At 41.6% G+C, this 12,791-nt stretch overlaps 1 protein-coding gene across 1 annotated transcript in view; it reads right to left on the reverse strand.

Moving 5' to 3' along the window:
• dgkb (diacylglycerol kinase, beta) overlaps nucleotides 1-12,791 on the reverse strand; it is a 68,682-nt gene that overhangs the window by 20,926 nt on the left and 34,965 nt on the right. The window contains exon 19 of the mRNA XM_030102043.1: nucleotides 6,862-6,926. Coding sequence (XP_029957903.1) covers nucleotides 6,862-6,926 — 65 coding nt within the window. The remainder of the gene's footprint in view (nucleotides 1-6,861; nucleotides 6,927-12,791) is intronic.

A 12,791-nucleotide genomic window follows, 5' to 3' on the forward strand; every position in this document is an offset into this window, starting at 1 on the left:
AGAACTGTCTTGAATAAACTTAACAGAGCAGCGCCGTTAATTAATGAGAAAAGTTTAAAGTGTGTTTTCGTAAAATAGTTATACAGCGGGTGAGAGTGTGATCCAGCTCAGTTTGAAGTGAATCTGTTAAATTATTACAAAAATGATCAGTTTGTCTTCGAAATTTGCAGTGTGTGTGTGTGTGTGTGTGTGTGTGTTTGAGAGTGTGTGTTTTCCCACTGAGCAGGAGACAGGGCCACAGGTGAGATCCTTCTAAATTACACACAAGTGGTCATTAATTATAAATGACACTTTGGTCATATAAACGATTTCATCCTCAAATGAGGTCTGAGGGCAGCCGCTACTGAGGTCCGCGTCGTGTGTGTTCTGTGTGTGTGTCTGTGTGTGTGTGTAAATGAGAGTCTGTGCATGTGTAATATAGAGCGCCATCACCTGTGGCCTCGTTCCCAGCACAGCAGGAATCACACACACGCGCCCTCGCTGGCATGCGCACACACCAGCATGGGTGGTGTTGGTGTGCGTGCGTGCGTGCGTGCGTGCGTGCGTGTGTGTGTGTGTTGGCGAATGCGGCACATCGCAGCGCTTTGATGAACATACTCATTATGCTAAAGAGCGCTTCATGCCCGGGCTTCCCTGCGCCTTCAGGAAAGGTTAACTGGGGATGGTTACCCAGCACGGCGGGGGGCGGGGGGCCGCGCCGGGGCGGAGGGGCTCCGGAGGAGCGGCCTGACGGTGTTAGATGTCTCGGGACCAAAAATAGCTCCGTGTATGCAGAGCAAATATCACGGGAGCATCAAAGTGCCACGGCGGAGGCTGCAGAAGAAACAAACACTGACGCCGCGGCTCCAACGTCCCAAATCAGATGTTTTCTCCTGCAGATCCGTGAGGCTGATTAGTGCCGAAGACTCGACAACAGAGGCCAATTATGTCTGCAAAAAAAACCCAAATGAAGATGAAACGCTGGCTCCTGAAGGAAGACACCTGCTGTGAGTCAGCGAAATACAAAGCAGAAGTGCATCTTCAACTCAAACGTGTAAATTCTTGAAACTGATGATCTTTTGTGGGATTCAGACAGCCGATAATGAAACGAGTGGGGAACGAATACATGGCCTCGGCATTATCACTCAAGTTAGGGTTCAGTGTCGTGCCCAAGAGCACTTCAAAATACAGAGTAGACAAGGGGATCTAACCACCAGGATTCTGTTTGGAAGGAAATCCACTCCACCACCTGAACCACATTACTTTTATTATTATTAATTAGCTAAATACCATCATCTGTGTGTGTTTATGGTTGTAGTTATCATAACTGCTTCATTTACAGTACAATCCCATTTAAATCAGTACAGATCGTTCAAGTTTTTACTGGTGTATGAACAGAAAAAGCACTTTGTTTGAACTTTGCTTTAATAAATCTGAGTTTTGGTTTGTATTGCAGCGAAAGATGAAAGTTCAAACATGAATTATCCTGATGTTTCTGATCAGAGGCGTTTTTCTACACTTGAAAGGTGTAAACTCTCCACGTTCATACGAAATGTTCCAAATGTTCCTATTCAACCTTTTTCTTTTTTTAAGTTATCATTTAGCTATCATTTTAACGAGGGGTGTCAAACTTACGGCCTGCAGACCTAAACCGGCCTGTCAGAGAATCAATCAAGACATTAACTCCAATACATTGATTTGATCCTCAGGGGAGCACTTTAGTCTGTATTTATGTGCTGTTGAGCCAGCTCAGGTGATCAGGATTAGCACACAGATGTGGAAATGTGAAGACATTTGAAATGTTTCCTACAGTTTGACCGGGTATTCTGATCATGCTATGAGCTGATCTATATGATAAAAATAGATACAGATATATATTTCCTTCACCTGACCAACGCAGAGCTGACGCCTCAGCTGATAACACAGTGTGTGTTTTTCTCTATTCGGACTTCACAAGACAGCCAATTAAAACTGACTCAGTAACTTCACCTTTCAAATAAATGACGAGTAGCTGGATTCCAGGACTAATTTAGAGTAACTCGCCCAACACTCGTGTAAATTAGGGGACGAGCATGAAGCTGAAGCAGATAAGTTTTGCACAGTGGACTGTTTTGGTTTGATTTACTAAAAAATTTGTGCACAGGTGTAAAAACGACATTATTCATACAGATGTGTGAAAAATAATCAACAAACGCTGAGTATCAGATCTGGATTATCGGGTCTGTTTATTAATTGTTGTGGAAAAACTGGAAAGAGTTTAAGGAAATGAATGAAGACCAGATGTCAGATATATTTATGTGTTTTACATTTCTAGCAGAGAAGTTGCTGTTATTTTCATTTGCCGGCTCCCGACAACATTCGATTGTGAATTTTATTGTAAAATATTCTCTGTGTTGTACATCCAATCACCAAGCTTGCACATTTTCTTTTTTTTTTACTGAGAAATCCAAATTAAATTTGTGTATGGCTTCAATAGGTTTGATAACATGTCAAAAAAACAGAAGCCATTAACAGGAATGTGGTATTATTTTCAGCAGATTTTATCTGTGCCAACAGGATTTCAATGGTGCAAACTGGAAACACAACATATCAGTGTTAGCGATTTAACACACGTTATACAGGGTCTTAAATGAGTGGCAGAGAAATGAAGGAAAGACTAAGTTTGCAGAAGGCATTAACAGTCGGCTCAATATGTTTGCTCCGCTATGTGAAATCGATGTTCCTATTTTAGATATAAACTGATCCCAAAAGGATGGAGTTCATCCATCCATCCATCTATCTTCTATTTTGTTGGAATTAGGGTCATGCAGGTCTGGAGCGCATCCTAACTGAGACAACCGAATCAACACCAATTAACCTGGAATACGTTCTCTGTCTGAACTGTTGGGAAACTGGAGGATTCACGTTGAGAGACGAGAGTTTCACTACTTTAAAGCTTGTTAGGAATCATAAAGTGTCTCCTCGTGGTGAGATAATGAACAGAGTCAGAGAAGGAAGCTTCGCAGTGGAACTGAACAAACCTCCTTCTCGCACTATTTGTCTCTTTCCCTCAGAGTCAAGAGATTAGCGTGTAATTACATGAGAGATCAGCAAAAAAAAAAAAAAAAAGAGAAAGAGAAAGATTGAAAAAAAGGGGGGCCGGTGTATTTTAACAAGGCGGTCGAGGAGGAGTGGCGATGGGGGGGTTGGGGTGGGGGGGTGGGGGGGGTCGCCCCTCGTCACCGGCCGACTGATTGTCTGCTTTTAATCCTCGACCTCATTATCACCTCCAGGTCCGGCAGTGGCAGTAAATGAATCTATCTGCCGAGTGTCAAATCTTCACACCTTTACCCTGTAATCACCCCAAGGTGCAAATACAGAAGATGGATAGAATGAGAGAAATGAAGAGGAGGGAAGGAGAGACAGTGAGGGGGGGAGTATGACCCCTGAATTTCATCAACAAACTCCCCCACATCTCTCTGTTGCTTCCCACTTAGGGGCTGTTGGTTTTTTTGTTTTTTTTTTTTTAATTGTTAATTCAAGTTTCAGTTTAACATTCAGTTTCACTAAAGTCGCAGTAGAATGAATAGATCTGGATCATACAGGAAGAGAAGCTCCATCACATAATAAAATTTGTCACGCAAGCATTTCAACTGTTTTCTCTTTTTGACGTTGAAAAGTACAAGACAAGAAAACACCGACACAACAAACAATCCTGATGACAAACCTGGTTCGTTTGCATACAAGAGACAGATTTAACAGTTGTTAGTTCATTCAGGTTAATTAATGCCGATTCAAATAATTTATGAGGGGAAATAATAAGAAATAAACAAATGATTAAATTTTAAGAAATGTCCACAATTTCAAAATGAAGCACATATTTGCACTAAATTCATGTAAATAATCATGAAAACTTTTCTCTTTCAACCAGTAACATACACATTTCTGTTTAATTCTGTTAAGAATCGTGCATGGAAAAATTTATTAAGTTATCATGTCAATAGTAATAAAAGGATACATTAGAAAGCTGATGTGCACATTTTGCATGTTGAAATTTTGCATTTTTCCGAAACGAACCCTTGGATCAAACTTGAATTTATTCATTGAAAAACATATTCTTATAACTTTGTGTTATTTTAAATAAGTAATTTTCAGTAATTTTCCAGTTTCAGAATTCTAACAGTTGCTATTCTTATCATTCTGTTTCTACTTATTTTCATTCAAGAATATTTCGCAGTGCATTATTATAATGTTTTTTGTTTGTTTACTTTGTGTTTTTCGTACCACACACCAGATACGTTTCCTCATCCAAAATGCTTCTGATGGCGCCTATCAATAAAATACTTCTGCTTCTGATGTGTGAGGTCAAACTATCCTGTGTGTTTTCTTCACACGGAGCGTCTCATTTAGGCCTAAATACGAATCAAATCAAACGTCGCCTCGATTCGCTTCAACTGCCTCAACCGTTTCTGGGAAAAAGCCTCCAGCTGCAGTGATAAAAGCGGCGCTATACTTCCAATGGACACCAGCCCTTTGGACAAATCTTACAAAATCTATGCTACCTTGAAAAACTATAATCATGCATTATTGAACCGGCAAGGATAGCGTGTAATAGAGAGATCCTAAACTCATTCCCCCGTGTGAATTATTAATGAAATTCAAATAACAGACAGAATAATTTTCTTAAAATATCTCAATCATTTTTCACGGAAAGGCTGTTAGAATGGGGTAAAACAACAGAGATGCGCTCTGTGTGTGTGTGTGTGTGTGTGTGTGTGTGCGTGTGGATCAACATCTGTAAAGGATGTGCCACCATGTTGTCCTGGATGACGCCTGCCTCACACCCTCTTTGTTTAATGAGCTGATGCTGTTACACTCGCTGCGGCTCGCTGGCTCTCGTCCAACCGGGCGCCACGTCCGCCGTAGCCACGGGCAACGGTTAAACGCCTGCCCGGGTTTCACTCGTTCGCGTCTGTTTGGGGCATTTTCCGGCGCGTCGGGGCCGCAGAAGCACGGCCGGCTAGATGTTGTAATAAGACCGGAGTAAAATATGATAATGAGAAGAAATGGGATTATTAGGAGGCTGTGTGTCATCGCTCTGACTGATCCACCACGTCAAACTAGCCAAGCAAATTCAATTAGGCCTGCAATTACTCCCTGGCTCTAGTGGAGACGCATTGCACATGTTAAATATTGATGGAAACATAGATGCCACATTTGTTCGTTTCCAAAGGTGAACGCATCTCCTCCAGGTAATCAGGAATGGTAAATATGACGGCCGTCCATTCGTCATGCGGCGCGGATATACAATCTCTTGTCATGAAGAGACCTCATCAGGTCCCTGCTAATGCACTGTGGGTTTATTGACACTCTGAAGAGCGCCTGATTTGCTTTCTGGCACGTCGGCTCTTACTGTTTCAGAAGCCGGATACAAGACAGGCTGTTTTCTCCTTTTACTTGAAAATAGGTTTGAAGAAAGTGGAGTTGTCTTATATTCAGGTTCACAGCAGCCTCAGAAACACGAGAAACACACTGCAGCATAAACAGTGAACAAGGACCAGTTTACACTACAATGTTTTACGCTTACCCGGCAGCATTTTGAAAATGTCCGTTTACAACGGCATAAATGATGAAAACAACGTAGTCACAATCTAAGACCACTAGTGGGTGCTGTTAGTCATTTTTGCAATGGGATCACACATGTGGCAAAAAACAAACAAACAAAACAAAACCGTACAAAAAACAAAACCTTGAAGAATATGCACTGGAAGCTGACGTCGTTTCTTATAGTCCAAGTACTCGCGCATGTGCAGAAGAACTATTCACTTTGGCCGTTCTGTCCATGTGTAGCAGCGACAATCCCAAAAATTAATACGGTACTCCCTCCCATTTACAGGGAGATGAAGTTGGAGCATTTTCAAAAAGTTACATTTTCATTTGCTCCGAGCGCTGTTGTCGTGTAAACAGACGCCCAAAACACAACTAAAGCTTTTCCTTCTTCATTTGAAATCTTTGTTTCCTGCACGAGGCCTGACTGAGAGTCCGGTTTACCAGAAAGCTGTTTAATGGCCTGATCTCAAAGTGTCTGCATGGCAGAGAGGACGAAGCGCTTTGAGAGGAGCAACAGTGAGCGAAAGTGAAATCACAGTTTCCAAATCTGTACATTTTTCATCTGAATGTTGTTAAAGATTGTCACCAATGTGACATGAATATTTCGCATTTATTTAGTTCAATTACCCTGCTGACAGTTTCAGTAACAGTTTTGTTTCCATGCAGTAACCTGTGATGGTTCAAACTAGATGATTATTATTATATGAATTCTAAAATACTTAAATGTTAGTGATCATTCTTTCTTTTTTGTGCATAACTCAGTAAGTGCTATATAAATGAGGAGGATGGTGCATTCTGGGTGTTTTTCTGTAAAAGTGCCTTCAGACGACTGTGTTGTATTTGGTGTGATATAAATAAAATCGAATTGAACTGAACTGAACTGTTTTTGGCTTCTCAAATTTTATTTCTAGAATGCAGCAAGTCACTGTAATGTGCACCATAGGATTGGCTTTTTACATTACACCGGATGCCCGTCCTGTGGCAGCTGTGATTTGAACCCGGGTTGCCACAACTGAAGGACTGTGAGCACCATAAATTCATCCACCCATCCATCTTCCAGAAAAGTTTATCCATACGGCTCATCTGACTTTGGGTCACTATGTGTGGAAGGAAACCAGAGACAGATGTGCACACAGGGCGAGCATGCGAACTGCACACAGCAAGGCGACCAAACTCAGACTGGAACCGTGGATATTTCAATGTGAGGCGACAGAGCTAACCACTACAGCATCGTTCAATAAATGCAAGGAACCTTTACCTGAGATCCAATAATCTCCACACACATCCACATACCTGCTGTTGAACTTCTCGGGGTGCTTCTCTCTCATGACATGGAAACGATGAGCGATCGAGGCATCCTGAAAGACAGTGAGAAACAAATTAAATGTGTTCAGACTACAATCTAATCCTTCCATCTGGCTCTGATCTGGATTTGGTCAAAGGGAGTCTCTACTTAAGTTTGGAAGAAAACTAAAATGAACACTATGTTCCACAAACCAGATGAAACAGACTCGGTTCACAAAATGTACAGCTGGAGACCTTTAACCTCTTTATTCAAGGTGGAGTTTAAAGGTTCAGCAGCCTGGTGACAGATTCATTTCTTCAGTCGACTCAAAACCCAGAAAACTGTAGCTTGTTGGATGAAGCTCTAGTACTCCTTAAGAAGAACTTGCAGCCTCATGAGAGAACATGCAAAATCCATTGAACAAGCATCTAAGCACTCTCATGCCCACGTGCTTCGATACAAATTTGTTTGCAGGACGTTTCTGGCCACCAGAATGACCCTGTGTACTGAAACTTTCAAGACATTTTGGTGTTCCGTTTACGCGACGACGGTGCTGAGAGCCACTGAAAACACAACTTTTTGAAAACGGCTCCAGAGGCGGAACGCTCTGACTCCATTTCCGTGGAAACGAGGGAAAAGTGTTTGAAAACACTGCTACTGCACATGCCGATACCCCATCAACCCAAAATCGCTAATATCAGCCCTGATCTCCACCAACATCCCTCCTTCATCTCCTATTGTTCTCTGCACACATGGGTGTGGTTTAATTTCTTATTTTCAGCATTTCTGCATCGTGTAATTTTCAAACTGTTTTCGTGTAAGTAAAAAACATGAAACAAAACTCCCAAAAAGCATTTTTTCACATGAAACATGTAAACGGGGCCTAAGGATCTACATGTGCTGTTACCGGTTACTTGACAATCCAGAGTTGAAGTCACTTCCATGCAAACCTTTAAGATCACACTATTAGTGAACCTCCTCATTAACCAACTCTCCAAACTTGTCGCGCAGCTCAGTTACACCTCGGCTGTCCCCGGAGAACGTTTCTATACGATGAAAGGAGCTGCCGCGTGCAGGAGGTGGCAGCGGGGCTGAACCCGGGATGGAGAAGCACTGACAGAAGCCCTGATGAACAGCACGCCGTCTCCACACCAGCTAATTAATTAAACACACATTGTGAGTAATCACAGCTCAGGATGCTGCCGACACCTTGGCAACCAAGTTTTTTTTCTCTCTCTCTCTCTCCCCTTTCTTTCACCTCGCTCCTTGTCTATACGTCGCTCTCGACCTCTCTCCCTCGCTCAGATCCTCCCCGTCTCTCTCGTCTCTGAGACCCGGGGCTCGAACCGCTGCCACGGCGCAGTTCTTGAAGTAAAGGTGTCGCAGTTCATGTTACATACGTTATTGCGGTGTGACTCACAAGACGTTTCGCAAGTACATTAACAACGCCTCGGTTTAGTGCGCTTCATAAGTTAGAAAACAAGGCATGTATAAACGGAGCGAATGCAATCAGACAACAGTGCAGCAACTTTTTAAATGATCTGCTGAAACCATCGAAAGCACCTTTGTTTACATGGATTCAGCTGGAAACAGGGACTTGGGAAAAGTGGAGGGACTCATGAAATCAAAGCATGAAAATGGTATTTATTCATTATGAGTAAATGGATCGTTTGGATTGTCCATAAAGGTCACGGATGTCACACATATTTTAGTTCATGTTTCCCAGTTTCATCTCATGTGGGCCAGGCTGGTAAAACAGCGCCATGGTGGCCTTTAAATTTAAATTTTAAAAATTTGTCTTTGTTGTGGGGAACAGTGTATATGATGGAAATATCTATATTTTCACAAAACCAAACAATTACAAATGAATATTAAAGTTATCACAATATAAAGTCGATTTTAAAGCCACCTTCTGGTGCAAAATACAGAGAAATGTCAAAAATATTGTCCTCTTCATGCTGATATTTTTCTTTCAACTTTGTTGTTTCCTTAAAGATCCAAAGCCAAACTCACAATGCAGGTGCAGTCAAGATCAGAAAAAGCTGATGAGAGATGAACTTGTTCGATTTGTGTTGTGTTTTCATTGTGGGACTGACTTCTCTGACACTTCGACAGTCAAGCACGACCCAAAAAGACAGAACTGTTGTTTTTTTTCAAGGTGACAAGAATAAAGTTTTCAACAATTTACATACATGAGAAATTCAAGACCTCCTGGCACGAAAAAGGAGGTTTGCTGCATGTTCGATGCTCACACCGGGAAAGAATACCGAGGAGAGAGAACAAATCTCGCTGCATGGTTTGTATCGACATTGAGGAATTCTAGCAGATATGCAACTAGATGACATGAATTTAAAAGGAGCCAACCAGCCACGCTGTGTAGTGGTTAGCACTCTTCGGAGTGAGAATCTCCCTGGTTTGAGTCTATGTTGCTCTGGGGTAAACTGTGTGGAGTTTGCATGTTCTCCCTCTGCGTGGATGGGTTTTCCCTTCAAACTATATTTCTTGGGGCAAATTTTCATGACATGAAGTCACAACGTAACCAGATGAAGGGTAACTAAAAAACCTTGTACAAAACGGCAGTAAGTATTGATACAAGCTGTAAATGCAGACAGAATGTCAGCAGAACACAACAACAGTCGGCCGAGATTTTACTTCAGAGCTCATGGTTTCAGTAGCTGTTGTCACTTTCAGTTAATTTGAAATATTCATCCCTGGGAGATCAGTTTGTCCAGTTTAAAGGACACAAAGAGATCAGATTGATGTGCAAGTTTATACACATCAACAATATCATCTAACTCAGTCAGCAGATCAATCCCATAATGCACTGCGATATTGGCTTTTTCAGAATGGATTTATTAGCACGACCAATTCACGATATGCATTTCTTTTGTTTCTTATATGCCTGTAAACAGCTGCGGAGACATAAATTCTTCTCTCGTGAACAGCGTGTTTGATGCTAAATGAGGCAGGTGGAAGCAATCCGGCGCCATTTACATACATGAGGTTTACAAAAGGTTTACACAAGATGACTTTAGCCAGATTAGAGTTTAATCTGATTGCTCATGTTCCATATACGTAACATTGTAGTTTAATAAACATTATTTTCAATAAAATATAATTTTTTGGAATTGACCTACATATTAACTCCAAAAAACATTCCAATACAACGCTGCAGCCTGAGGATTCTAAATTACTTTAGAGTATTCGGTAACAAAGCGTGCAAGCCTTCACCAGTGTCAAGCTCAATTACTCACTCCAGACTAAAATTTCCTTTATTTCACACTTCTGAGCATCAGCAGAAAAATGCTGGCGCAGACATTTTTTTGAAGCCCCCCCCTGACAAACGCTATAAAACTTGTCCAGCTCTGAAAGCATCTCAGGGAAAAGTGAGGAAAAAAGTTGCGGTAAACTTTCTGGGCTCGTTCCTCTCCCCCCTCCACTGAAGCAATCTGTTTTGACCCACTCCGTTTTGAGTGGCACTATTGAAACAGCACCTACAGGGAGGACCCCCTGCTAGCTCTCTGTACAGAAATTTAGCAGGAGCCAAAAGAGAGAGGAAAAAAAAAAAATCAATGGAGCTTCTCTTGATGTCTCTTCAAGACGCTGTAAGCAGAAGACCAAAAGACTCCTTCAAGATCCCCGCAGACTCGCCTCACGCTTCCAGCTGGAGCCAGAGAGGTGAGGTGATGGATATATCTGAGAGATTGTAACTTGGTTTTCTTACAAACAGGACAATAGCTGCAAACAAGAGAGCAAAAGCAGGGAGAGGTTGTCTCCCCTTTGGTTTGGGGTCTATTATCTGAGCTCTGTACAAGTCGAGTTGTGGCTTTGCAACAGTATAAACAGCGATTTCAAGCAACCAGGAGTGGAGGGAGCACTTTGCTGCTCTGGGGCAGCCTTTTCTGTTTTTTTTTTTTTTAATCGGGAAACTTTTACAACAAGCAAACACACCACATATTGTCCACAACTACAAGAAAGACAGTCATACTTAATTGTGTATGACTATAAAAACACTCCCACCCTCAACAAAGGTCATGAGCAAACGAATGAGATCCCGCCTGGTCTGAGAAATCACCACCAGACGGACCTCACAAGATCTACTTTTAACATTTTGAAGGGAATAAAAATAAGGTAGCAAGTCAACCTAATACCTGAATATGCTAAACACTTTCTTGAACATTTTCTTTTCTCAATTAAGATTTTCATTTCACCAACAGCATCCAGTCAACAGCCCAACTTCCGCTTTCAAACAGGCCAATAGAACTTAAATATTACAGAACAGGTGAACCAAACCACCGACACTTGTGGGACACGTCCCCCTCCCCGTGCACCGACCCACCGACCCCCTGGCGGCGGCAGGCTGGCGTCGCCTCACTCACTCCCTCTTCGCCCCCCCCCCCCCCCCGTAGCTGCCCTCAAATAATTACCAATGTAAAAATCTGGCACCCAAATTAATACAGGACATGTGTAATGTCCTCTCATAGCTCAAAGTTTAGTCCAATTATGAGTGGGGCCCCAGCGGTTTGATGTGCCTTTCACTGCAGGGGGAGAGTAATGGCTTTGACAGGAGTGCCAGGGTCATTAGGGCGACTGACTGCATTATGGTAGCGCAGCGCGCTCAGTGATTAGTTCTGTCTCTCACCCCTGGCCCTGATTGAGATCATTACACTTCACGTCACTTCCACATCCTCCCAAAGGGATGGCGCCATTAATTCTCAGCCCCGACCGGGCCGTGGCAGAAGGTTGGGTTTGAGGAATTTGTAAGAAAGAAAGAAAAAAAAAAAGATGGTAGTTCTTTTTGGGTAAAAATCAGTGGATTGGAATGTTTTGAGCAACTTTCCTTCTCTGACAGACGTGCATTGTGCTAAAGAACCGTCAAAGCAATCAGACAAAGAAAGAAGGAGCTGGACTTCAACTTTTGTGGAAGTAGCTCCGCCCTCCAGCATATGTTGGCATCCACAGCGAGTGCTGATCTTTGGATTTCAACAGTGTCATTACAAAAACAATCTACTCTGCATCTGCATAATCTCTGAGGTAATTATCAGCTTGACTTGTCGCATAATCTTTAATGTAATTCTTTTTTTTTTCATTCAACGGAAAGCAAAAAAAAAAAAAAAGATGCAAACGAAATATTATATCACACTCAAATCCATAGAGAGCTCAAAATCTTCCTAATCCCCCACAAACAACTTCATCTGTCATCATCACACCCTCTGGGCACTAATCCCACCAGTGAGCAAAGACAATCGGAGTTATAATGACTTTATGGACCAGTCAGGGCAGAGAGGCTTTGCTTTTACATTCTCACAAGTTTGACTCAAGAAGAAAAAACCTGTCCTAATGAAAACGTCGCATCTTCATCAACAGAAAGGACGGAGAGGAACAAAACCCACAAGCTGCAGTTTCTGTGGTTTTTATATTTAATCTGTTCCTTTTGGACAAAGGCGGAAAAAATGACTCATTTTACAAGACCAACATCCCAGAACTATATGTTGAATTCATGTCAGTCTTCATACGTGAAAAATGGACAAGTTGACCTTATTGAATGACAGAATGGTTTTTTTAATGAGTTTTGTCTTTGTATTGATATAAAAATATTGCTATTGGTGATTTCTCTTCTAAGCAGCTTACATAATGAATTGAATTACTAAAATGTGTGGCCACACCATCATATAATACGCCATGTTTTTTTTTAAAAAACATTTTTTCAATGAAAATTTCATTTTCAGTCGTGTTTTCATCAAACCACAGTACTGGATGTTAGCTATTAGTTAGTGGTTGTTAATGGTAAATAATAACTTAATGAATATTTAATGATCTTAGAATGAATTTGGTTGAGTTTTTTACTTTAGTCCTGTAATTGATAGGTTTGCTTGTGTGGAAATGTTTTAAAATGGTTTTATTTTGATCTTAAAGATGGACGGGTACTTTGTCAGTT

This window comes from Salarias fasciatus, chromosome 11 (assembly GCF_902148845.1).
Source record: "Salarias fasciatus chromosome 11, fSalaFa1.1, whole genome shotgun sequence".
In the NCBI taxonomy this organism is placed as follows: Eukaryota; Metazoa; Chordata; class Actinopteri; order Blenniiformes; family Blenniidae; genus Salarias; species Salarias fasciatus.